This window comes from Cavia porcellus, unplaced genomic scaffold, assembly GCF_034190915.1.
Source record: "Cavia porcellus strain 051 isolate PalLab524CR breed Dunkin Hartley unplaced genomic scaffold, mCavPor4.1 scaffold_18, whole genome shotgun sequence".
Lineage (NCBI taxonomy): Eukaryota > Metazoa > Chordata > Mammalia > Rodentia > Caviidae > Cavia > Cavia porcellus.
In genome coordinates this window covers 71,965,151-71,990,784 of record NW_026947501.1, presented here as the reverse complement: position 1 = coordinate 71,990,784, position 25,634 = coordinate 71,965,151, and the positions used below count along the sequence as shown (strand labels likewise).

Below are 25,634 nucleotides of genomic sequence, written 5' to 3'. Positions count from 1 at the left end.
CCTGGCCACAGTGCCAAGTGGCAGCGCCATACTGTGGGCTCTGGCAGTGTATGTGTGACCCAGGCCATAGTGTGGCATCTGGAGCCCAGTCCTGTCCTGTCTCAGTCCCAGCAGGCCCCACTCTCTGGCTGTCACTTGGTTCCTCAAGAGGCCCAGCCTCCTTCCAGGCAACTCACTCTTGCTTCCGTGGACAGTGTTTACCACTGACAACCAGGAGCCCTGGCTGTAACACCTGGGGAAACTGAGGTACTGGAGGGAGCAGGAGACAATCCAGGGTTGCAGCAGAGCCAGCCCACCTCTGCGTCCTCGAAGGCTGCTGTCTCACCATCCACAGCCTGGTGGCTGCAGAGGGCCTGTCACAGATGGGGAGGAGCTGCCTGTCCCTGTGGTGCCTGCATTTTCAGGCCAGGGTGGAGCAGGTGCGGCCCTGGGCGTGGCCAAGGCCTGGAATGCATGGCCCCATCCTCCCTGTGGGGACCAGCGAGTGCCAGCGGCTGCTGTGGGGCTCTGAGGTGGCAGCTGTCAGGCAGGGCGCTGGGGATGGGCACCCTGCACGTGCTGGGTGGGAGCTCATGGCGTCTTCCTGTGCCCACTGTCCTCCCACCTCACCCAGGGCCATCAGGGTCAACTCTGGCTGCTCCTGCGGTGGATTGGGCTCCAGGCCGGCCCTGCTCAGGTGGGAGCAGATGGGGCAGCCCTGGCCCCCAGGCCTCATACTCTGGGCCTCAGTTTCTCCTTGGAGTGGGGCAGATAGAGTCCCAGGGGTCCGACAGTATGGAAGAAGCCTTGAGTTCAGGCTGTTGGCAGGCATGGCCGACTTTGCCCCAACCCCCAACCGCTGGCCCCTGAGGAGGTCCTGGAGCCAGCGTGGGGAGGAGGAACTGCTGATCCTGGGTGCCCGCTGCCCCCACCTCCAACCCTGTTCCTGACTCAGGTGCTTCTGAGTCCTGGGTCCCTGGAGGTGGGCCTCAGATGTAGGGCCTGCAGTGTAGACCTGTTAGGCTCCAGAGTAAGCCCAGGCCAGACCTCTGGCTACTGGGCAGGGCCACAAAGAGGAAGACAGATCAGGCTGCCTCCCCAGGGCCGGCCCGTGGGGGCTTTGGGTAACAGCAGCATCTCTGAGATAGCAAGGCGGGGTCTCAGCCAGGAGCCGGGGAGACCCAGCCCCAAGACTGTGGGTACCAGGTCCGCACAAGCAGAAGCCCAGGTGGATGGGACAGGAGTGGGGGACAGGCAGTGAACAGCACCAGTACACCCTACGGCTCCACTTCTTCCGGGGCAATGGAGGGACCACGGCCTGTCCTGGGCCAGGGCTGCTGGGGCCGTGCTCTCCCTGCCTCGTGGTGGGAGGGAGGGGCAGGCACCCGCTGGAAAGACTCCTTTGCATGGGGAAGGAAGCTCCCCATGAGATCTGCATTGGTATTTGAGCCCTGGACTGTGGCAGCTTCAGGTGGCACACAGGGGCTGCCAGCAGGATGATGGGGACTGAGGGCAGGTGGGAGGCTGCCCGCCCCACCTGCCTGCACCGCTTGTCGAGACCCCGCCCCCGTCCCTGTGGCCAGGTCCCTGTCCCCGCCCGCTGCTTTGGCCCGCCCTCCTGGCCCAGCCCAGAGCCCTCCCAAGCTATTTTGAAAGTGACTCTGGGCTCAGGCGCCGGGGCGCAGGGAGAGGGTGCGGCGGGAACCATGACAGAAGATGACCGAGGCGGCACTGGTGGAGGGCCAGGTCAAGCTGCGGGACGGCAAGAAGGTCTGGGCGCGGCGGGGGCGTGGGGCAGGGGCCTGTGGGGCAGCCGCTCACGCTGTCTTGTCCCTGCAGTGGAAGAGTAGGTGGCTGGTGCTGCGCAAACCGTCACCGGTGGCAGGTGAGTGGGGACAGGCGGAGGAGCAGTGTGAGCGGGGTGGCTGGGTCCCCACGAGGCCTTACCGATGTAGTCACCGGCGCCAGCTTGCCTGAAATAGCCCGGTGCTGTGGTGGAGCCCTGAAACCCAGCCCAGCTGTAACCGGAGAGCCGGAGCACCTCAGCCCGGTGCCGGTGCCGAGACAGGGACCCTGCTGCTACCGCAGAGCCCTGGGTGGCTGGGAAGGTGCCCACACCCAGCGTTTGGCTGACCCATCCAGAAGGGGGGCTGCAATGTTGGGGGCACAGCAGGGCAAAGCTCAGAGCCTTCCCATGGTATGGCGGGGACGCCAGGAGGCCACTGCCTCATTGGGGAATGGCATGGTGCAGTGCCCAGTTCAGCACTGGAGCACAAGCTGCATGGGGTCCTGGAGCCAAGGCTGGGTTGCCAGGTGGGCAGTGTCCATGATTGCATCCCGGGACAGTGACTCTGACAGTGTCTAGGGGCACAGGCCTCTGGGGAGAGCGCACCGCCCCTGCAGCCCTGGCCCCCAGCCAGCACCTCCAGTGTGGAAGTCAATGAGGCGCCCAGGGGCTTCAGCAGCTCCAGCCTCCACCGGGGAGCCGTGAGAGGCAGAGGCGCAGGCTGCAGCTGTTTTGGGGACAGGTGTCTTGGAGCCACCCTGGGTCTGCAGGGGGGCGCCGGGTGTCTGTCCACTCCCAGGGAGGGGCAGCTGCTTTTGTGGCCAGAATCACTTCCTGCCCAGGGCTTGGCCCCGCTCTAGGAGACCCACACTTCCTCGGTCCTCGTGCCAGGCCTGTGCTGCCTGCAGTGTGGTGTCCCTGTCCTTAGAGGCACCAGGAGGTCTGGGGGCAGGGGCTGGGCTGACTGAGGGCATCAAGGCCAGCACAGGGACTCAGGTGCTGTGGGGCTGGGGACTGTGTCCTGCTCTGTGGGGGGACTGAGCTTACACAGTGGCCCAGAGATCAGTATGTCTGTGGAAGCCTGAAGAGGCCTGGGGGGGGGGTCAGATATGTCCCCAGGGACAGATGTCCACCCAGAAGAGACAGCGTCCCAGAGGGCAAGGCCGGCCAGGCTGGGAGCAGGTGCTGGCTGCTGGAAAGGTGCTGAAGGCCTCTGTTTCTGGGCATATCTGCGCCCTCGTGGTGAGAAGTGGAGGCCCTTGCAGTGAACGACCAGCCAGCTGGGGTGAGCCATCCCCAGAGCAGGCTTGTGGGGTTGGGACAGGTGGGCGGCGATATGTGGATGGCCCTAGAGCCCTGTGCTGGTGTCTAGGGTGGTCCTTGGATCCCCAAGCCCCATAGGCACCCAGCCCCTGGCTCCCAAGACTCCTGGATCCTGGCACCTTGCTTTCTGTGTCCGGAAACCTGCTACCCTAGTGAAAACTGTGCTTTCCTTCCCCTTGAGACCCCTGCAGGCAGTGTGGGGCCAGGCCGGTTGGTGGGGAGCAGGGTGGCTCTGTGGGGAGTGCTTTGTGCCAGTGTTGCCCAGGCAGCAACTGCTCTTGGGGTGAAGCTCAGTCGGCAGAGAACTCAAAGCTGCCTTGGGTCACACGCAGAGGCTGGAGCTGCAGAGGGGACAAGTACCTCTGTGCCTGGGTCTCACAGTTCCCTGTGACCCTCAAGGGTGGGATTTCAGGGCACAGGTCAGCAGGGCTGTGCTCCTGAGACCCCTACCTCGTCTTGGCTGGGGTCTGGGTCTGGTGAGTTCCCGTGTGAGTTGGACCCACTGAGGCTGGTGCCTCCCTCTTACTCCCCTGATACCCTATGGGGTACAGCACAGTGTTTCCAGGTGTGCTGAGCTCAGAGGGGCCTGTCCCCTGCTTTCCCGAGAGCTGCCTGGGCATGGCACGGAAGCCTCTGGTGTGATGGGAGCCCCAGGACTGCCAGGGTTGGGGCGGTCCTAGCAGCAAACCCCAGAGGGTCTGGCCCGGACACAGCCTGGGACAGGTGCCCTTCACTCTGTCTTCTGGGTGCCAGCTTGTCACCATCCCTCAGAGACGCACCAGGAGCCTGGCCTGCAGGAGGACCCCTGGCCGTATGGGCACAGCAATGGCAAAGGCGTGGAGCCCGCAGCCAGCACAAGCCGGGTTCGAGCCCTCGTCTTGGGACCCCTGGGGTGTCTGCATCAGCCTGTGACCTTAGGCCCTGGCCCCTTTGCTAACACAGCAGGTGCCCTGGGAGGGTGTGGGTCTCAGGGTGGTGCCCAGGTCCCCTCTGCAGCTGGCGTCGGCTTTGGGTTATCTGTACCTCTGCTGCCCCTCCTCCACAGAATGGGGTGAAGCCTCTGTCCCCCTGCTGAGGACAGGCTGGGGCGGTGGCTGGGTCTCCTCTCCCCACAGTGACACCACAGGTTAGGGCGTGGCCTCGAGGGCCAGGGAACCTGGGTGCCTGGGTCCCCGCACTGTGTGACAGGGTCCTGGATTCTTGGCACTCTCGGGCAGGCATGGCCAGTCCCTCCCGTGCACTGCCAGGGCACTGGGGTGGCTGAGTGGGCAGCACACTGAGCCCTGCCAATCCTTGCCATCTGTGCTCTGGGGTGGCCTGGGTGTGACCTATGCCAGACAGTGGCATGGTGAGCAGAGTGTTTTCTCCCTGTGATTCAGGTGGGCCAGTGCTGGGCTGTCCCGAAGCCCCAGGTCCTGCCTCTCCAGCCACCCCAGGCCCAGCAGGGTTCTCTCACTCTGCCGGGGGTGCTGCCTCAAGGTCGCTGTGACCTCAGGGGCCCAGCCCCCCGTGCTATGGAGCGGCATGGCTGCTCCTCCTCCTTGGCCTCCAGGCCTTCTCTGTCCGTCCATCTGTCCTCCCTCCTCCCCAGCCACTCTCAACCCTGGCTCTGACGGCATCTGGAGCTCATGACTCCGAGGTTATTTTTACATCCAGGACGCTGGTCCAGAGGCAGCCCGCGGCCCAGCTCTGTGTCCCCCAGGCTTTGCCCCATCCCTTACCCCCTAGCCCAGGCAACCTGGCCCCCATCCCCACCTGGCTCACCCCAGGCTGCCCCAGGCCCGAGGGCCTCCCCAACTCCTGCGCTGCTTCCTCCCCTTGTCCTGCCCGGCACCTGTCTGCCCTTCCTGCTGTGCAGAGCAGACACCTCTGCCCATCTACATGGGAGCCAGGGTGTGCTTCAGAGACCACAGGCCTGTCTGCACTCCCGGGGCTCCAGGCCCCCCCATCCCCTCCCCAGGGCTCCGCACTGCCTGTTCTCCTACCCCTGCAGTGTTTCCCGGCAATGGGCTGCTTAGCTGGCCCCTCCTAGACGTGCCCCCAGCCCCACATCCAGGCGGTCCTGCCCTGCCACTGAGCCACTGGTTCCTGGTCCTTGTGTGTCCTACCATCTCCAGGAGCAAGAGCATCTGTGGGACGAGCTGGGCTGGGCACCACAGGGACAGAGGCAGAGGGCATGGTGAGGCTTCATGGGCCAATGGGACCTGGCCTGGTTCGTTTCCCTTCATGCCCTGCACTGCTGGTCCCTTGGGAGCGGGGATAGGGGTGCTTGCCAACTGCCTGAGTCTGCTAGGGTGGCATTGGATAGCTGGCCGGCAGGCTGTCTCCAGCCTAGATGGCCACCATCATTCACCAGCGCATGCTGCCACGTGTGCTGAGTCCAGGTGTCTGCACACACGCATGCTTGTGTGAGCAGAGTGTGAGTGTGAGCACGTGTGCAGGTCTATGGGTCTCCCCGTGTCCTCACAGGGCAAGGCCAGCTGCTCTCAGGGCCTCCCTGTCACAGCCCAAAGTCACCTTGGGTCAGGTCCCTGGCCCCTCATGGGGGTGTGTGCCTGGGCTTGTACACATTGGTATGAGTGTGCGTGAGCGGGAGTGGCCCTCTCTGCCTTGGGCACCCTTTGTCTCATCCTCTGTCCTCTTCCTTCTGGTGACTCCAGTGCCCTCTCCCAGCCACATGCCATCCCCTGTCCCTCACATCTAAGGTAGGGGTCCCAGCTGCACCCCATGGTGCTGGGCAGGTGACCATGGATCTCCTCCTTAGCCATGAAGCAGAGCACCCAGTGGGCGACCCCACCTCCAGGAGGGGTGCGGAGGGACAGGGTGCGAGTCCCCCATCCCTTTGCTAGGCACTGTCCCCAGCCATGTGGTGTTTGGGAAACAGTAGCCGGGAGCTACCAGGGCAGAGCCCTTGGGCAGCAAGGTGACTTTGCCTGGGAGTGACGGGGCGGGGGAGGGACTGGAGCAGTGGTGCCACCCACCCCATGTGCGGGCACCCCGCTGGCCACCCAGCCCCTGCCACAACCAAGTTGTGGAGCCCAAATGGAGACTGGCTAGGGAGGACGTCGGCTGTTTCCTGGCCTTGTGTGGCTGCCCCCGGCTCCATTTGTATTGGAAATGCCCAGGGTAGGCCTCTGGGGCTGCCACAGGAGTCAGGCAGTGACACCTGCCCTGGTGGTCACAGAGGCAGAAGTGTGTGATCCAGGCCTGAGTGTGGCTCCATGGGAGACTCTCCTGCTTCCCAGCTCCTGTGGCCCCAAGGATCCCCGTTGTGGCCCTGGCTCCCAGTCCACCTGTCCTCCTGTGTCTCTCCTGTCCTGTCTCTCACAGGGCACCCATCATCCAGTCAGACTTCTTTCCAGGGACAGATGGCTGCTCTAGGGGCAGCCTGGCGGGCCTGGCTGGCAGGATGTGGCTGCCTTTTTTCACTCCACCCAATGATCCCAGCACCCTGGGAAGCTGAGTTGGGAGGGTCCCAAGTTCCAGCCCATAGAGGCAAAGCTCCTAGGTAGAGGTGTGGTCTCCGGGCAGCTGAGTCCCTTGGCTTGGTGCTGTCTTTCTCCAGATGTCACCCACAGTTCCTAGAGTCAGGAGAGGACACAGTTCGAGGCCACTGCTGAGGCCGCTGTGCATGCAGGAGGGTGCAGGGGCGCCTGCACTTGGAGATAGAGTTCCAAGAGATCAGCCAGTGGTATCAGGACATTGGGAAAGGGTCTTGGTGCAAATATGGGGCCTTGTGGTGCCAGCACGCCCCCCCGCAGGAGTCGGCAGGTTCTAGTCTCAGGCCCAAGTCCAGCAGGTACCTCCTGTACCTGTGAGTGAGGTTTCAGTGATGTGGCTGCAGCTGATTGTACCATGGCCTGGATTCTGGAGCTGATAGAGAAGTCTGTGGACTCCTTTCCCCACCCCAGGGTGTGGCTGCTTCCACAGGGCCTCGGACTTGCCAGGCAAGTGCTCTGCACTGAGCTATGTCCACAGCCCTTTTCATTTTATCCTGACAGAGTGCCACCAAGTTGCCCACACTGGCAAACCTTGAGGTTGGCATCCTCCTGCCTCAGCCTCACAGAGGGCTGGGATCATAGGACGGAGGGTGACTCCTCGGAGGAAGGAGGCTTCACTTCACACACCAGGCCAGCCAGGCTGCCCCTGCGGGGCCCTGGAATGTGTCCTTACAGCAATGTCCTCCAGCTGTCTGCCCTTCCCCCAGGCTGCGTGTCGTCCAGCCCGAGGTGGTCACCAAGGTGGGCAACCTTCAGGAGCTAAGGCAAATAGGCAGCCCGGACACCCCCGAGGGTCACTGCAGCTGCTGGGGGTGGCTGTGAGGGGACAGTGGGGGCTCCTGAGGGAGGCATCCAGGTGAGTCCTGCAGGGCAGCCTTGACCTGAGAGGGTAGAGTGTGGATGTCTGGTCTAGGGCAGCGGGGATAGACACAGGGTCAGCAGGAGAGCCAGGCAGCAGTGTCCTTAAGTGGACCCTGGACAGCGTGACTCGAGTCAGGAGAGAGAAGCTGCCTGGGCCTGTGTGGGCAGCAGTGGTGGGGCCCAGGGCCATCCTGCCAGCCTCGGGAGGCAGCTGCAGAAGCTGGTCATTGACAGAAGAGCCACCACCGTGGGGCAGGTCTTGGGACAGTGGGGTGCCCTGCCTGGGGCAGGGCAGCGACAAGAAGCGTCACTTGGCCACGCTGGCTGCATCAGCCTGGTCCCTTGGTGTGTGGTATCCAGACCCTCCGGAAGCTGATGCCCCAGGCCCTAATCCCTCAGCCCCAGTGGCCAAGGACCTAGGCACTGTGCTCACGCCTCCTGCTGCCCCAGCAGCCTCCATTGCCCAGGGGATGCCCTTTCTGTCCCTCGGGTTTCATTTCTTGCACTCAGGGGACACAGCTGGAGGACATTGCTGTAAGGACACATTCCTTTTATGCCACCCTATTAGATTACTTCTCCCGGCCGGGCATCTCGCTCTTCCTGTGAACCTCTCTGCTGGCGCCCCTTCCAGTCCGCCTCAGGGGGGACCGGGCACAGTGTCTGAAGGCCGTGGGTCTCTGCGGTTCTGGTTCTTTTATCCCTCACTCTGCAGTGCCTTTGGGCTTTTGTGGTTACAGACATTCAGACCCTAGGTAGTCTCGGACAGAAGCAGAAGTCTTGCTGCCCGCCGGCCCCATTTGGTTAGCAGTCTCATGGGCCCGTGGCCACGCCTGCTGCTTCCAGCTCTCAGGCAGCACAGCTTGGGCCTCTGGCCCTCGGGGTGCCTGCAACCTGGCCTCTCGACACGCTGAGCCTGGCTCAGGCTGGGTCTCTGGGCTGGGTTTGAGGGGCCAGGCTGGGGAGGAAGCAGGTGCAGGACTCCAGCCACACTCTGCGGCAGGCTCAGCGCATGCCTTGCAGTCACCTGGATTCCAGTCCCCGTGTGCCAGGCGTGTGCCGAGAGTCCACACCTGCTTCTTGGGGGCCTGGAGAGAGTGTGCGCCCTGCCACCCCCTCTTCCCCGTCCTATGCACTGATGTGGGGCTCAACTGGCCTGCAGGTGCCTGCATTTAGAGTTTGCCTTAGGTCCCCGTCCTGCACTCTCGGGTTCCCCAGCTTCTGGTGGCCTGGGTGCAGAGGAGCCCTGTATACTGAGGTTGCTTCCTCCAGAAGGGTGTGGTGGGCAGGGTCTCTGGCAATGTCCTCCATAGTCTTCAGGGGCAGGACATATGCTGAGGGCCACATAGGGACAGCGGTGCTACACTGGGTGAACTGCATCTGGGACTTGGTGGGAGGGCGGTGTAGACAGTTATGGTGCTGGTGGCCTGAGGTTGCTGTCAGACCGAAAAGGTGGGTTCAGGAGGCCCAGTGATGGCCTCACTGTCCCAGGGGTGGAGCTCAGGCCACACCCTAAAACCAAGCACCACAAGAGGAGAAGCCAGTCTCTGGGGGGTGTACAGACAGGGTGGTGGCCCCACAGGCTGCAGTTTGGGGCAGGCCTGTATACAGCCAGGTGGGCTCCAGGACTGGGGCGCCTTGGACATCTTGAGGGTCCTAGGCCTAGCCACGGGGGCACGAAGCTTGCTAGGCTCACATCTTCCCCTGGGCCCAGGGGCAGGGTGCTTGGTGGCCCTGATGGTCCCTGGCCTCTCTCCCGTCTACACAGACTGCCTGCTGATGCTGGCCTACAAGGACAGGTCTGAGCGTACCAGGGGCCTCCGGGAACGCAGCAACCTGACCCTGGCGGACATCTGTGGCCTGGAGCCTGGCCTGCCCTACGAGGGCCTGGCCCACACGCTGGCCATTGTCTGCCTGTCCCAGACCGTCATGCTGGGCTTTGACAGCCGTGAGACCATGTGTGCTTGGGATGCCCGCATCCGCTATGCACTCGGCGAAGGTGAGTGACCCACGGGGCTGAGGTGGTGCCCTCCTCCCTTGGGGACAAGGTCTCTGCAGGCACTGTCGAGGGCATGGCCCCTGCCTTCCCAGCAGGTTCTCCAGTGGGGTCCTAGCCTGGCCCCTTGGCAACCCCTTTTCTTCATGCAGTGGGTGGGGTTGCCCAGGGCCGGGCCCAGGCTGTATACAGACATCCCAGGTGACCTAACCTGGCCCTGTAGCTGGCTAGGGTGAGGGTGGCATTGGAACTAGGGACCTCTGACTCTGGGGTGGAGGTGAAGGGGCACAAGTGAGTGCCACAGACTGGGGGCACTGTCCCTTCCTGAGCTGCTCTGTCTTCCCGGGTGGGGAGAGAAGAGCAAGCAGGGTGCAAGCATCAGCACCCCGAGCTGAAGCAGGGAGAGGCGAGTGTCTGTTCCCAGCACATCCCGGGCAGGCTGAGCTGGGATACAGGCTGAGGCACAAACCTCACGATCACAAGGTACTGGGCACCCGCAGCCTCAGTTTCCCTTCTATGACATGGGGGAGGGGCTTGTACCCAGGACCCAAGTCCTGTGGCAGCTGCCAGGACTGCACTGTTTGGATGGCAGCGGCTGGCACTGGCCTTGCCTGAACTAAAGTGCTCCTGAAAGAATGGGCAAAGAAAGCAGGGTCCCCTCAGGCGGGCTGGCGGACAATGTCCCCCATGCTGTAGTTGTGATGCCCACTGACACCCCACCCTGCCCTCTAGTGCATGGGTTCCACGTGACAGTGGCTCCAGGCACCAAGCTGGAGAGCGGCCCGGCTACCCTGCACCTCTGCAATGACACCCTCGTCCTGGCCAAGGATGTCCCTCCAGCTGTCATGGGGCAATGGAAGCTGTCAGACCTGCGACGCTACGGGGCTGTGCCCAGTGGGTTCATTTTCGAAGGCGGGACCAGGTGTGGGTACTGTAAGTATGCGGGGCACAGAGCCCAGCCCTGTTGGTGGGTGCTGGCCCCTTCCCCACTGCCAGCGGCCTGCAGCCTCCTGGGAGCCTGGCCTCTCGGGCTGAAGTGGCCACATGTGGTGTACAGGCTGGGCAAACTGCATGTACCCTATGTCCCCCGCACTCCTTCCCTGCCTACTCAGCCCAACCCCTCTCTTTGCCTACACCTACCCTGAGCGGGTTGAGCCCAGCCTTCTGCCGCCCACGTGCTGCCGTGGCCAGGTTGGGCGAGCAGGAATGATCAGGGGGATACTGAATCCTCTGGTGGGGTACACTCAGCCCTCTGCTCTGGAACAAGGGCATCAGAGGGGATGGCAGGGAGATGGGACAGGAGGACACCGTCCTTGGTGCTCTGCTGATTTCCTCTCCAATGGGAGGGACACTGCTTGCTGGAGCTGGTCTTTTGTGTGTGCAGCCCCCTTCCTAAACTGGACATCCTGGGTGCCACACATGACTCTGCCAGAGGGCAGAAGCCTGGCATGAGCTGTTGCTGTTGGAGGCCTGGGCAGGACACTCAAGGGCCGGCCCAAGGCTTCTAGTGAGGTCCAGCTCAGCCCATGAAGCAAGCATGTACTGGTCCCAGCACTTAGCTGCTGATTGCCTGATCCTGGCTCGTTCCCAGGTGGACTCTTGTGCAGTCTCTGGAGGAGGGGACTGAGTCAGGAAGTCCCTGCCCCTTAGATCTGCTCACCCTCCCACTATGGCGTCTAGGGTCACCTCAGCCTTCACGTGAACCTGAGGGACAGGGCTCTGGCTGAAGGGTCCAGCAGGCAGCAGGCAGTAGACTGATTCCCGGCCACTGCTGAGCTGTAGCACCTCAGAGGCAGCACCATGCCCACCCTGATGGCCCTGGTCAGCTGAGCCTCCTGTTCTGAGGGTCCCTGGGTTGAAGGCCGGGGCACATGACAAGGACACTGCTTGACTTCCATTCCTGAGCGCCTCACCTCCACGATGCTCAGCATCACAGCCACTGGGGAGGTGGGGTGGGGTGGCCCCTCGGTGGCCCGTGATGAGGGTGTGCTTCAGGAGCCAGCCCGTGTGTGGCTCTGACATGTTTCCATGGATGTGTGAGAACCCGAGGAGCAGAGGGCAGGGCTGGGAATGGAACTGGCCTGTGGCATTCTGGGTAATGCCTGTGGCCCCAGGTGGTCAGAGGAGGAGGCAATGTGGCCAGGAGGAAGTGGGGAAGCTAGAGAGGCTGAGTCCACAGCCATGGCTGGAGGCAAGGCCAGGACCAACCGTCCACCCAGGAGTGGCAGAGAGGATGTGTGGTGGGGGCTCCTTGGAGAGCCGGGGTGTGGACTCCGTTCTCATGGCGCTCCTGTTCCCTGTGGTGCTGCAGCAGGGCACAGTAGCACCCAGGGTGGTGAGGACAGAGGCCCTGTCCTCTCCAACCCCAGCAGGACCTGTGGCTTTGATCGCTGCCTCTGTAGCCTGTGGCAAAGTCTGCCCGCTTTGGATTCCCATGGGGCCACTTGTGGGGGCACGGCCTGCTCGGCATCATCAGATGGCATTTGCATGCAGGGATCTGTCCCATCCATTTCCAGGGAGGCAATCAGGCAGGTGGCCACAGCAGGCGTCCATCACAGGCCCTGTCTGGTGCCCACAGGCTGGCACACCCACCTTTTGCAGGGGAGACCCAGGTGTGAGCTGCCCTGCATGTTAAGGGCCTGTGGTTGGAACTGAGGTGGAGCCATGGCTGCTGCCCCTCGCTGCCCGCATTCTTGTCTGTGGTGAGTCCTGGCTGGCACAGAAGCTTGCTCTTCCTCCTCCTCTTCCTCTTCCTCTCAAGGAACAAAGGCCCTGCTGGGCAGGGTGGGCCAAAGCTGGTGACCACAGGCAGGATACTTGCAGCTGTCACAACCGGTTTGTTCTGGGTGGGGGAGTGGTCCAGGCAGTGTCCCCTTGCATTCCAAGCCGTGTGACCTCAGCTCCCATCTACAAGTGGGGGAGATGCAGGATTTCAGGGTGATGTGCAACCGACCTGCAAATTCCTCCGTGACTGCTCTGAGTCTGCCTTTCCTCATCTCTGCCACATGGGTCCCTGTGTCCCAGTGGTGGGATGCTGGGAGGAGCTGCCGTGTGCATGGAGGGCCCAGCCCAGAGCGGCAGAGATCCTGGCCAGGGTTAGAGCTCCAAGGTCTCCAAGGGGCTCCGCTCCACAGCAGCCTGGCCTCTTCATGTGGGAGTGACATGCCTGGTGGCCTCTAGCTAAGCATCTCCGGTCCCTAGGTGCCGGTTCCCCCTGCACTTCCCTGCCTGCAGCTGCCCTGTGCCCCTGCACTGTGACTGTGCCCATGTCTGCTGTCACTTTGTTCCACCTCAGGGGATGAGGGGGGAGATGAGGGGTGGGTGGGGTGAGCCCAGGTCAGCGGGACTGTGGGTGTTGGATGGGGTGGTCTGTGCCAGGACAATCGATCTCAGGCTGGCACATAGGAGGGCGCTGGGTCCCTGTGGGGCTCCTGGCCTCTGAGGCCCTTGGAAGCATGTGCACATGCAGGTGTGTGAGCAGGGGTTGTGGTGACTGCATGGGCCGCTGGAAGGGCCTGTGGTCATTATCAGCAGAAGTGACACTGGGATATCTCTTCTGGGTGGCTGGGACACCAAGCACTTCCAGGCCCAGAGGGAGCCTTGAGGCCTGCAGGCGGTTACGGCTGGTCTCTGATGGGTGTTCCTGAGCTGACCAGCGGGCTTGAGGGACACTTGCAGCAGGGCGAGCATTTCCCCTTGCTGAGCCCCGAGCCTCTGCCTGGAGCAATATATGCTCTCCCCAGCAAGCAGCTGGCTTCCTCCTTGATGCCCAGCAGCAGCTCTCTCCTTGTCTTCACACCTGTGTTATCCCCTGCTGCGTAACAAACAGCCTGCCATGGCTTGCAGTTGTATGGTCAGGGATCTGGGCTGAGCTCGGCTGCCTGCCTGCTCCACCCGGCCTTGACTGGGTCACTTGGTGGTGGCCATTTGCGGGTGGCAGGCTGCCAAGCCAAGGTGTTGGTCAGGAGGCCTCCGTTCCCTCTGGGCCCTTTCTGGCATGGTGGCCCTGTGGGCCCTGTGACCTACGCCCAGGGCTGGAGGTGTCACCTCTGCCACTGAACTCACTAAGGAAACTGTAGGATGCATACCAGGGACAGGGGCACAGACTCTGAGACAGATGGCCCTCAGGGTGGGCCTGGAGCAAGAGCAGAGGCCACTGCATGTTCCACAGGGTGACATGGGCCGCTGGTGCCTTCGTCCACCTTTCGGGGAAATGGAAATGAGGGGTGCGGAGAGTGCTTCCAGCAGGGCAGGGTGTCTTTTCGCCCACCCTGTGCACAGAGCCCTGCTGCCAGGCCTGGGTGGGTTCTGACATGGTCCCCACCTGCGAGGTGCTGGGACATGTGAGGAACAAAGATGGGACTCAGATGTGGGACATGTGAGTCCCAGGGAAAGCACATGTGGAGACATCTGGGCAGCCACCAGCTTCTGCGATAGGGCTGTCAAGAAGGCAGCCTGCACTGTGGAAGCTGCTGGACAATCCAGGCAGCAGGTGGCTGTCTGCAGGTGGAGGAGCATGGGTGGGCACCTTAGCAGTTTTGGGCGGTCCAGGGCCTGAGCATGCAGGGAGAGGACAGTGCTGTGCTGGGTCCTGGGAAGTGGTGTCCCTGGCCCTCAGACAGTGACCTGCAGAGGATGGGTGGCCGTGGGGATGCCAGACAGGCACACTGGGAACCCGGGCTGTGGATCACCAGACTCATAGCCCCTGCCTGGGCCTCCACAGCTTCCAGTGGAGTGACCCCTCGCTGCCACCTGGTGGAATGCAGGGCCACTCACTCCCTTTGCAGTGGTTTTTTATAGTTGGGGGACTGATTGTCCTGGAGCTCTGCCAGCTGCTGTAAGTACAGGATTAGAGGCCAGGCCTTTTGTGAGTGCCCAGGCTGGGAGGCTGGGCCCTCGCCTGCCAGGGTGGCATGAGATGTTTCGTTTAAGCTGCCGCCTGGCCTATCCTGCCCACTTAGGGGGCTCCACCCTCCAGGGCTGGGTGTACATGAGTCTCTTGGGGTCCTGCGGCCCCAAGGCCACCCCAAGGCAGGCGCCTGCCTCCTGCCCACACCCCCTGGAGTGGAATCAAAAGCTCCAGTGCCCGGCCAGGCGCAGCTGGGCCCTTGGGCCTGAGTCCACTCCTTCTCCTGTGACTCTGCACTGGAGTTTGCCCTCCTTGGGCCTCAGGTTCTGTTCTCTAAAGCTCGAGTGGCACTGTTTTATCACTTGACTTAGGCACATCATGGAGATGAGGCCTCCACTATTGCAGGTGTGGCACCTGACACCCTGGGGTGGCCACGTGTGGGGCTGGCCAGCAGTCAGCAGCCCCAGCCCCAGCCCAGTGTCCAGAGAGGTAGGGTGTTTGCGTTGAGCCCTCTGGATCTGCCCCTCTTACGGCCCAGCCCCCAAGCCATGTACTAGGGGCCCTGCATGCAGCCACCAGCCACCTCGTGCCTTTCTTTGGGCAATGGCAGAGGCGGAGAGGAGCGGAATTCCTGGGCCATGACACCACGAGGTGCCGCTGGCCCAGCTCAGCAGGTGGGCACAGCCGGCCTGGCCTCCCCATTCACGCAGCCAGCGAGGGATTTCATTCACTGTGGCCAGGCCAGGCTGTCCCTGCTGACTCACTGCCCCGGCCACTCTGGCCCAAGCAGCCTGCTGCTGGCACGCAGGGCCAGCCTTTGAGGTGGGCGGAGGGCAAGGGTGGCCCCCAAGAGCTCGTGACCCCGATGGCTGCCCCAGGAGCTCCAGGTGGGGACCACTATTGTGACAAGCCCTGTCTTGGAGTGTGAAACCAACTCGGGCAGTCTGACATGCTCCCTGCAGAGGGGTTTCTGGTGCAGGTGGGGTTAAATGAGGCTCAGTGGGCTGAGACTGATCACGTAGCTGCCTGGTGGTAGAGCCTGTGTGTCCTCTCGAGGATGGGCACCCCATTTGAGGGGAGGAGTATATGGTGCAGCCAAGACCGAGCTCCTTCGGTGATGCAAGACCCTGTTCCAGCCTGTGGGGTGCAGGTGCGCTGGGTCAGGGTGCTCCACTCCAGCTTCCCCCATTGTTCCCAGGCATCAGCCTTGTGCCCTGGGGACAGGCTGGAGCCCACAGGCAGCTGGTGGGGGCCGAGGTCCGTGCCTAGCTGACCCAATACCTCCTGTGTGCATGACACACAGTGGGGGTCCCTTGAGGTGCAGAGATTAAGTCTTAGGCTCTAGGACCACAGTATCCTGGGCCAGGTGAGAGGGACCTGCAGAATCTGCAGGAGCTTGCTCAGGCCTCATCCCAGCAGTGCCTGCTCTGCAGGAGTCCCCAGCCGTGCTCTCCTCCCTCTGCAGGGGCCGGTGTCTTCTTCCTGTCCTCAGCCAAGGGGGAGCAGATCAGCTTCCTGATAGACTGCGTTGTCCGAGGCGTCTCCCCGACCAGGGGCCCCTTTGGGCTGCAGCCAGTTCTCCCAGGTGTGTGTGGCCCCCGCCAGGAAGGCCTAGGTGGGGAGGGGTGCTTGCTGGGTCCCCACAGTGGCCCAGGCCTGAGGGTCACCGCGACTCATCTGCCCAGCTAGGGTAGCTGCCTGCTCCCGTTTGTGGCTAAGAAGCTGGAATCTTGTTGGTCTGGAGCTGTGAGCAGGGCCACCACACCACCATGGGGCTTCATAGTGGGTCTGAGCTCTGGGCACCCTGGGCCTGGCTCCTTCTGGGGACAATTTTACCATAGCTGTACCCGGATGGGGCCCAGGGTCCTGGGAGCTCCCTGTCTCCCAGATGATACTGGTCATCTCCGCAGCTGGGTTCAGGGCTGCTTCTGTGTGTTGCGGGGGGGGGGGTCTGGGGTGCTCTTGGGTGGGCACAGGGTCCCCAGGAACAGGTCTCCCTTCCCATCTCCACTCCCTGGTTGTAGTTGGACACTGTGCTCCAAGAGTGGCCAGGGATATTGCTGGGCCCACATAGCCCAGGCCCTGAGAGGCTTGGGCAGGGCAGGGCTCCAGGTCCTGGCAGGCCCAGGGCAGGGGCCTGGTGTGGACAATCTCTGATGTTTCCCTCACGCCTGGGAGGACAGAGTTTGTCCTGCTGCCTGGGTGCAGCCTGGAGGGCCGAGCAGCAGGTTGTGCTGTTCCTGAGTCAGGCACAGTGGCACACTCACCACTTGCCCCAGGAGCCTCAGGTGGCACAGTGACCAGGGAGGGAGGAGACAGCTCCCAGCCTGGAGCCTCCTGCTGCCCAGCTCAGCAGGATGGTGTGGCAGCACCCCCTGCTGTCATCATCCTGACTTGCAGCTGCAGCTGCAGTGACAGGCGCAGGCCTTTATCCTCTGTCACCCACAAAGTTGTGGCATGGGGCAGCAAGTGCTGGGGGCCAGTAGAGGATGCTGTCCGGTCTGGGCAGTGACCAGAGGGGCTGTGCACTCCCGGGGTGGGGGGAGCGACTAGATGGGGATGACCTAGGGTCAGCAGCTACAGCTGGGAGCTTTGGGAGTTCTGTGAGGCTCGGCAGGGAGAGCTCAGTCCCCAGGAGACTGACAGTGGCACCTTGGTGGGGGTGGCTGGGGCTGCCCAGCTTAGGCTGGTTCCAGTACAGGGACCAGGCTGAGCAGTGAGGGGCTGTGTGGGGGCTGCTTCAGCACCCTTGCAAGATCCCAGCCTCTGCCTGAGACACGGAGGGCTGGGGTCATGGGACCCTGTGCTGGCCAGGGTGCCCAAGGCTCTGAAGCCGCTGGACCCATTGTGAGGTCAGCAGTGTGGGGCTGGAGTGGAGACAGTGGGGCCCCATCCCTTCTCTCTGCCACAGACCCGAGCCCAGGTGGGAACTTGGCTATGGAGGAGCGCTTGGCCCAGGAGGCGCTGGAAGCCTTACAGCTGGAGAAGAGGCTCAGTACCCTCTCACATGCGGGCCGGTCGGGCAGTGGAGGTACAGCCAGCAGTGCCCCAGGGCGGGGACCTCACATGCAGATATTGGGGTCAGGCAGCTGCCTCGTGCTCCTGTTATGAAGGGGCCATCACACGCCCCTTCTCCCTCCATTCCTGCTGCTCCCTGGCTCATTCGTTCATGCTGCCTTCTTTCCTCATCCATCCTTCCATCCATCCACCATCCAACCATCCATTGCTTCTTCTACCTGTCCATCCAACCATCCACACTTCCATCTCTGCATCTCTCCATCCATCTATTCACCTATCCATTGCTTCTATCTGTCCATCCAACCATCCACCAATCCACCCCTCCACCCATCCACCCAACCATCTATTGCTTCTTCTGTGTCCATCCAACCATCCACTCCTCCATCTCTCCATCTATCACATCCTTCTTTTTCCCTCCTGCTCATGCATTTGTTCTCTGTTAATTCACTCACCCTCCTGTTCATTTTTCGCTATTACACAAATCTTTTTTAAATGCTGGTAGGAGCTGCATAATGGGGAGGGTGGGTGGCTTGCATCTGGCTTTTCCCCACCCACCAACCGGGTCTATACCCAGACAGGCAGCACAGTCACTTCAGCAGCTGCCCCCTTTAGCTGCCATCAAAGGGAACAGGGGTGGATGGGACAGCACCCAGCATAGGGCTGCTGCAGCCCCTGAGTTTCCCAGGCTGGGGAGCACCTGCTGACCCTGCTGGTGCCCTCTGCTCCCTGTCCCTGGGACTCACGGAGGCATGGTGGCTGCCTCCCCTCCTGTGCAGTGGCCCCTGAGGTAGGACTTCTCAGGCTTACAGCAAGCTCTCGGTCTTCCTGGGGGCTCACTGCTGGTGTACAGGTCAAGCAGAGGAAGCAAAGACAGACATGGGTTCCCCATGGTCTGCCTGGTGGGGGCAGTGGGGTGGTCTTGAATCCCAAACCTCTTCTTGTCCTCAGGGGCCCCATGTCCAGAGGGGAGGGCTAGAGAGGCAGGGCCCTGGGGCTGGAGGTGGTCAGCAGGACTGGATGCAGAGCTGGGGTGCAAAGCGAGGGGGACCCGGGATGCTCACAGCTCCTGGATGCAGAGGGGAGGGAGCACGGAGAGAGGCCAGTGCAGGCTGTTTTAGGAGGAACCTGTAGGGAGACTTCATAGGGGACAGGGCTGGGTCCAGGGTAGTGGCCAAGAGGGGATGTCCGGGGGACACTGGGTTTCTGCCCCAGCATCCAGTCAGAGAGGGCTGTCCCTGCATGTGTGACTGAGCTCCAAGATCCCCTGGGTCCACCACAGCTCAGCTCTCTCGCCACAGGGGATGACCGCAGCCTGTCCAGCTCCTCATCTGAGGCCAGCCACTCGGACATCAGCACCAGTGGCCGGCTGGCCACATGGCCTGAGCAGTTCTCGTCCTTGGCCAGCATATCACAGGAGGGCCTGGGGCTAGCGGCTGCACAGGTCCCTGGAGAGGCTGTGCTGAGCACCTCCAGGCCACCCCCTAAGCCGCTGCGGCCACGGCAGCTGCAGGAAGTCGGCCGCCAGAGCTCCTCAGATAGCGGCATTGCCACAGGCAGCCACTCCTCGTACTCTGGCAGTTTCTCGTCCTACTCGGGCAGCAGCCTGGATGTGTGGTGGGCTGGCGAGGACTTTGGCTCCCTGCTCAGCCTGCCACTGCCAGGGGCTGGGGCGCCCGAACCCAGCCTGTGCACCTGTCCACCTGGGGCAGCCGAGTACCAGGTGCCCACATCTCAGCGACCGCACTACGACACACCCCGAAGCCTGCGCCCAGCACCTGGGGACCAGAGCCCGGCTTCCCGGGGAGGCCCTGACCAAGGTGCAGCTGTGGAGCTGGGCAGCCAGATATCTGGGGCCTGCCCTTCTGGTTGGCTGGGCACCAAACGGCAGGGACAGGTGACAGAAGCCCCAGGCAGCGAGGCCACACAGGCCAGCCCGGCCTCCGTCGAGCCCTGGGAAGCCAGCAGCCCCCATGCTGGGCCAACTCTCGCTTTCTTTTCGGCCTGTCCACTCTGTGGAGGACTCAAGGTAAATTCCCCTCCCTGAGAGGCCACCCAGGCCCCTTGGTGGCCAGGGGCTGGGGTGTCACCCCTCTAGATGGGAGACGAGGGCTCCCCAGCCTCTTTGCACAGAGGGTGCTCGGTGCGGTTTCTGGGACCCACCCAGCCGGTGGAGAGGGCCTGGGGGTAGGGCAGCGACATTGGGCCCGCCAGGAGGGTGTGGTGGCTGCTGGCAGAGGAGGTGGCCGCGTGTTCTGGACAGTGAGGTGCTGGCCAGGCAGGCTGAGGTCGGTAGCTCCAGGCCTGGTTTCTCCAGCACTCTTGTTATCTGAAGGCGGGTGCACTGGCGTGCTGGAGTAGGAGGCCCCTGCAGGCTGGGCCCAGGCCCAGTGCTGCTCACCCTAGTCCTCTGCCCACTTTTAATGCCCCAATCTCCATCTCCTTCCATAAAAAGTAAGCCCCGCTGTGGCAGCTCTGGATACCACAGGTTCAGGTGCCCAGGGCGCTATCTATGTGCCACAGGCCCTGCACACCCCACAGTGCCCTGCGGGCTGGCCCCCTTTGTGGGGAGGAAACTGATGCTCAAGAGGCCCTGACTGGTGGGGTCTGTGTCCCTGTGACTGGGACCCCAGTGTGCCCCACGCCAGCCTCTTTCTGCAGGGAGGTGCAAAGGGGGAGTCTTCCCCAGGCCCAGGCTGGGAGTTCAACCTGCCCAGGGTCCCCACTACCACGTCGTGCGCCCTCTTACTGGCACCGGTGGAGGAAGCTGGGGCTCCCTGGGCTCCCAGGATACCTGGGATCTCTAGCTCCTCCCGGTTCTGTGCCCCTGCATGGCGCTGCTCAGAGCCATCCTCATCGGTGTCCAAGGCTGGCTGTGCCCAGCCCTTCTGCCCTCCCTGCTGCCCCAGAGGCCAGCCCAGGCCAGGTCCTCTGGAAACCCCAGCCCTGCACCTGCACTGTCGCCTGTGTTGTTGCTCTGCCCTATTTTTAAAATCTGACCCTGTTTGTAATATGTTCTCAGACTGGAAATAAAGTTTTCTTTTCACACCACCATGTCCTTTCTGTGTGCCAGCCCTCCCCACTCCCCAGTGCTGCCATGGGCTGTGACCGGGACTGAAGTCCAGGACTGTAGCCTGGCCTGGGTTATGTGCATGTGTGCATGTGTGTGTGCATGCATAAGCCAGGTGAGAGGCATAGGTGTTGGCTCCTGCCTGCTTCTTCTGAGTCCCGGGCAGCCTGGCTCTGTTGTCTGCCCAGCCATGGGGAGCCCCAGGCTCCTGCGGTGCTGCATGTGGGGAGGGCAGGCTTTGGGGTCCAGCTTGGGCCATATTACCTGACACCCACTGGCCAAGTGGCCCACAAGTCACTACACCTCTCTGAGCCTCAGTTTCCTCTTCCACATAGGTGACATCCCCCCAGCATGGGGTTGCTCGAGAGTCCATGTGTGCTCTGGGAGTGGTCCTGGGGCTGCAGGGCACCTTCCTGCCAAGAAATGGGGAACTTGCCAGAGCTCCCCCATCCACACTCTCCTTGCTGTGCTTCCTGGGGTCCCTGTCTGCAGCAGGCAGGAAAGGCAACCCGGTGGGTGGTGCAGGGTAGGAGCCAGGTCTGCCCTGGGTCTGGCTGCAGGACCTGGGCAAGTGGGGGCTGGGCTGGGATGTGAAGGCCTCCCACCAAGACCTTTGGGAGATGCTGGGGGCACAGCAGCTCGCATAATGGTGTGAGTTGGGAGGAGGGCTGGGCCCCCATGGTGAGTGTGCTCAGGGTCCCCAGGGCCTGTGGAGGCCCAGGCTGTGGAGTGGGGTCTCTGGACACACTCTCACTAGGAACAGGGCAGGACCATGTCCTTCATCCTGGAGGCCCTGGTCTTCTGAGTGCCTCAGGGTTCAGCCTCAGTGGTGCCTCTTTGGGGAGGGGGCCAGCTGGGGTGCTTCTCCTCAGGGTCAGAGCGTCACGTGAGCCAGACGGTGACCTCCTGTGTTGACCCAGGTGGGGAGCAAGGGGCTGCACTGGGGCACCCACCCACAGCCAGGGGTGGTTCAGCGTGGCAGCATGGGCTCCGGAGCAGCTGAGCACCGGGCCAGCTTGGTGACGGGCACCTGGGCCAGCAGTAGCTGAATGCCTGTGCCCAGTGCCCTGTGAGGCCCTTGTCTGATGGGCCCTGTGAATCTTGTCCTCTTGTCCACCCTGGGCCCCTGCACCTGCACCGGTTGTGCTGTGGTCAGACTTCCCGGCCGGCTTTGGGGCTGCCCAGGCTTTCAGGTCTCAGCCTTGGGCTACAACCAGCTGCTGGCATCTAGCCCGGATCAGAGTTGGTACCAGGTCCCCCCTCAAGCCTCCTAACACCTACTTGGCCAGGGGTTCTGACTGCCACAAGCCTGTGCTGAAGGGGATCTGGGGCATCAGCAGCCCCAGGTGGTTCAGCCTCCACTGCCTCCCTCCCTCCCGGTCCCACCTGCGCACTGGCCCTGGGCTCCCTCCCTAGCCAGGCACCGCCCACATCGGGGCCAGAAGCGGTCACTGTGCACAGTGGCGCTGTTGCTCCTCCGGGCTCCTGTGCGCTTCAGAGAAGAGCCACAAATGCTGCAGGCCTCAGTCTCTGTGGCAACAGGTGTGCGTTCCAGCAGGGCCACCAGCAGCAATGGGGCAGGGAACAAGGAGCCCGGTGGCCCAGGCCTCCGGCTCTCTTGGGACACAGGGCCTGGGGGGCAGAGTGCAAGGCCCTCAAGGCTGGCTTGTCCTGCAGGGGAGCAGGGGCAGCAGAGTGGCCATGTTGACCCCTATTCTCTTTGGTCTAGGGCGTGGCGGCCTCACCCCCAGGACTCATCTCGGCACAGTCAGGTAGGCCCTGGCTGGAGCCCATCTGTGGTCTGGGCTGAGAGCTGAATGCTGGGATGGGTGGGGGGTGGGGGCTCTGGGGCACTAGGTTCCTCTCTGGGGAGCTTAGGCACCCCCTGCCTGCCCATTGAGCTCACGCAATCACCCCAACTCCTAGATGGGTCCAGGTATGGGCGGGGCACCACTGATCTGGGTCCTGTCCTGGTCAGGGGTCCTGGCATCCTCAGGGGCTAGGGCCAGGCCATGTGGAGGAGGATCGTGGGGCCCCAGCTGGGCACCTTTGGGAAGGTGGCGAATCACTTCAGTGCACTGGACCAGGCAGTCAGTGCACTGGACCAGGCAGGGGGGGACCCCACCCTGGCCTGGCTCTCTCTGCTCTGCCCCAAGTGACTCAGGAGCTTGCAGTCTCTGCCTCAGTCTCCCCACGGGAGCAAGAAGGGCAGAGGGTGGGTTTCCAGATGCTGCCTGTGAGCTGTGGGAACTGAGGGCCTGCATCAGGGATGTTGCTGGGTGACCCATGGTCCCTGGGCAGGGACCAAAGAGCCAGGTGTGCCCCAGGGCCAGGGCTCAGGATTCTGAGACCACACGTGAATCCCAGGCTCGGTGTGCTTTCAGGCCCTTGGGAGCTGGTGACAAGAGGATGACAGGGTCTGAGAGTCTAAGGCTCAAGGGAAGCGCAGGGTGCTAGGAGAGGCCCGGGGTCAGCACTGCTCTGTCACTTCCTGAGGACTCACAGCCCCTCCCCCACAGGACCCCCAGGGCCAGGGGCTCCCGAGATACCCACTTACATGAACATCCCTGTCAGCCCCTCCTCCAGGCAGCAGCTGCACTACACGGGGCTGCAGCTCCAGCAGGGCGGAGCTGGCGTCCGAGGTGGGCACAGGGCCCTGCGCAGCCGGGGCTCTTCCTCTGTCCTTCAGCTGCCCTCCGAGGGCACCTGGGGGCTGGGCTGGGGGGCAGTGGGTCATGGGTGGGGCTGGGAAGCCGAGTGGTGGCTCAGGTGGCTCCACTCACCCCCAGCTGCCCACAGGGGCTGGCGCCTCCCACTACACACAGATCGACATCACGGCCACGGAGGCAGCGCAGCAGGCTGGGGCCCAGCACGCATGGGAGCGGCTGTCAGAGCTGCAGCAGCACCGACGGGGCGCCCTGCAGTGAGGCCGCAGCTGGGCAGCTGATGTCCGTCTTGAGGAGGAGTCTAGGCTGCAGGAGGCCCCGGCTCCCTGAGCAATGAGATGAAGGCTCCGGGCTGCGCCGCTCATTCCAGTGAGAGGACCCATGCTCAGGACCCCTCCTCGCCTGCTGGCCTCTGGGCCAACCATCGCGTTCTTCAGGGGCCATCTTTGGGTGTTACGTAGGCCGTGGCCGCCAGGGGAATCTGGAGCGTATGCAGAGGCCTGGCACGCAGCTGCCTCCCGTCCAGGTCTGAGATGACAGCACGGGCAGGCCGTGTCCTAGAAAGTCTGCAGATGTGGCAAGACTCCGGGGCAGAGCCAGGTCCCCACCCCATAGACACACAGCCTCTGCCCGGTCCTGGGCCACGTGCCCTGCTCCACCCTGGCCCCAACCTCTCCATGCCACTCTAGGGGTCCCACATTTCGGGCCATGGTGCCCTGGGCCTGGGGACTAAGGTGATGGGATGCAAGGCCTGTGGTCCCCTGGCAGTGCCCACGTGACCTGTGCCCATGTGACCATATACATATATACCTTTTAGAGATAGGCTGGTCTTGGGCTCACTGTATAGCCAGGCTGGCCTTGGACTTGCAGTGATCCTCCTGCCTCAGCCTCCTGAGTGCTGGGAATTACAGGTGTGCACCACCACTCCGGCTGCTTTCCTAGATTTTTGCCCAATTCTGTACTCTTACTTGGTTGCAAGTGTATGGCCATGGAGCGTGGCTGAGCCCCTGGGGCCAATTCTGCATTGGGGTGGGTATAAGGTGACAGCTGAGCGTTTATTCTCCTCTCGCTCAAGCTCGGGGCCGTGCGAGCTCTCAGAGTTGCAGCTGTGTGGAAACGCAGGCTCAGTGGCCCCATGTACCCTGTGTCTCCGTCTTCTGTCAGGTTTCCTTCTCAGTGCTATTGGGGCTGGGGACACCACTCCATGGCACAGTGCCTGCCTGGCCAGCCCCAAGTCCTGAGTTCAATTCCACTACCAAACCCCCTCAAACAAACAAAACCCCCAGATGTTTCTCAAGATTAGGGCCAGACAGACCTGCAAGGTTTGTCTCGAAGGTTGGTGCCCGCCCTGCCCATACCCCACTGTGCTGCCAACTCACGGTCTGTGTTGCGCTCCCAGGTCTCCCCGGGGGACCCCGCACCCTGGCACAACCTCACTGCTGTCCATTTGGGTCTCATGCTGACCTGGGGGGCTCTGCAGGCCCCGCTGACACAAGAGCAAGGTTGGGTACATGGGGTGGGGTGGGAGTGAAGAGCATGACCAGGCCTAACGTGATCTCGGTGCAGGCCTCGGCTGCTGGCCCCCACTCCCCTCCTCTCCCGGATGTGCTTAGCCCTGTGCTGGCCCCTTTCCAGAGCAGCTCTGCAGTCCAAGGTGTGATGAAACTTGGGAAGGCTGCTGCCCAGGCTGTGGCCGTGTGTGTAGCTGGCCTCTCCTGGTCAGTGACCAGGAAAGGGAAGTGCTATGGGCTGATCCAGACTCCGAGGCCGCCTGGGCAGCAGGACTGAAATCACAAGTAGGAAGAGACACAGCTTCTCTGGAAGGGGCGAGGACGGGCTGAGTGCGGTCCTGGTGAAGAGGACGATTTTGAGGGGGACTCAGCCGCATGTCACTGTACTTCCTACCATCCTCCTCTCTCACTGGATTAGGCTTTTCCCTGCAAGGCAGTTTCTCCACTCCTGCTTAACTGCAAAGCGGCTAACCCTGCCGGGCCTTTCCTGGAGGCCTCCGACCTGCCCTACCCACGGCGCCTCCCTTCCGGCCGGTCCCCTCTTCTTTCTCCTGTTTTAAGGAGCATTTTCTCCAGCAGCAACTGAAGAAAGGGGCAAACCGGAGACTCATGTTGTGGAATGCGGTCTATCCCTTCCCGCGGAAGCACTGGTGCTGGGTGCAGAGTCTGGGGTGCAGGGGAGTCCCGCCAACTGCCACTGCGACAGCTGGTCCCCTCTGCTCCCCAGCTCAGCTCTCACCACGGCTGTGCTCACGGTGCCCACAGTTCAGCACCCTGGAAGCTCCCCCGTTGTTACAAAAGTTTCGGGGACTCCTGGGTAGCTTCCCCACTCCCCGTCTCTCTGGAGCCCTACTCTTCAAACTGCCGCCCCATGCATTCTTCAGTACTGAGCATCAAATCCAGGGGACCCCTGCCACTACACTGCATTCTCCGCCCTTTAAAAACTTTTATCTCGTTTTACCATATGCTGGGACAAATTCCCGTGATCAATGTGATCACAGTGCAGACCTCCAATGTACCAAGGACTTCACTGATTAAAGACATTTCTTCCTGAGGCACGCGCCCAGGCTGGCCTTGGACT

The 25,634-nt window shown here is 62.6% G+C and overlaps 1 protein-coding gene across 12 annotated transcripts; it reads left to right on the top strand.

Moving 5' to 3' along the window:
* Nucleotides 1-1,462: 1,462 nt before the first annotated feature.
* On the top strand, nt 1,463-25,632 carry Dok7 (docking protein 7). Of its 12 annotated transcripts, XM_063230273.1 has the most exons (11): nt 1,669-1,749; nt 1,819-1,864; nt 2,873-3,050; nt 9,215-9,445; nt 10,175-10,375; nt 15,757-15,876; nt 17,203-17,322; nt 18,608-19,335; nt 22,106-22,148; nt 22,896-23,018; nt 23,166-25,632. In XM_063230273.1, the coding sequence occupies exons 3-11, from the start codon at nt 2,891-2,893 to the stop codon at nt 23,321-23,323; spliced, it is 1,884 nt and encodes a 627-aa protein (XP_063086343.1). In that variant the 5' UTR covers nt 1,669-1,749; nt 1,819-1,864; nt 2,873-2,890; the 3' UTR covers nt 23,324-25,632. The 12 variants fall into 12 exon arrangements, with proteins under 12 accessions (XP_013013110.1, XP_013013104.1, XP_013013120.1 ...); XM_013157656.3 differs by lacking the exon at nt 2,873-3,050 and having other exon boundaries at nt 1,463-1,725; XM_013157650.3 differs by lacking the exon at nt 2,873-3,050 and having other exon boundaries at nt 1,494-1,749.
* Nucleotides 25,633-25,634: the final 2 nt, after the last annotated feature.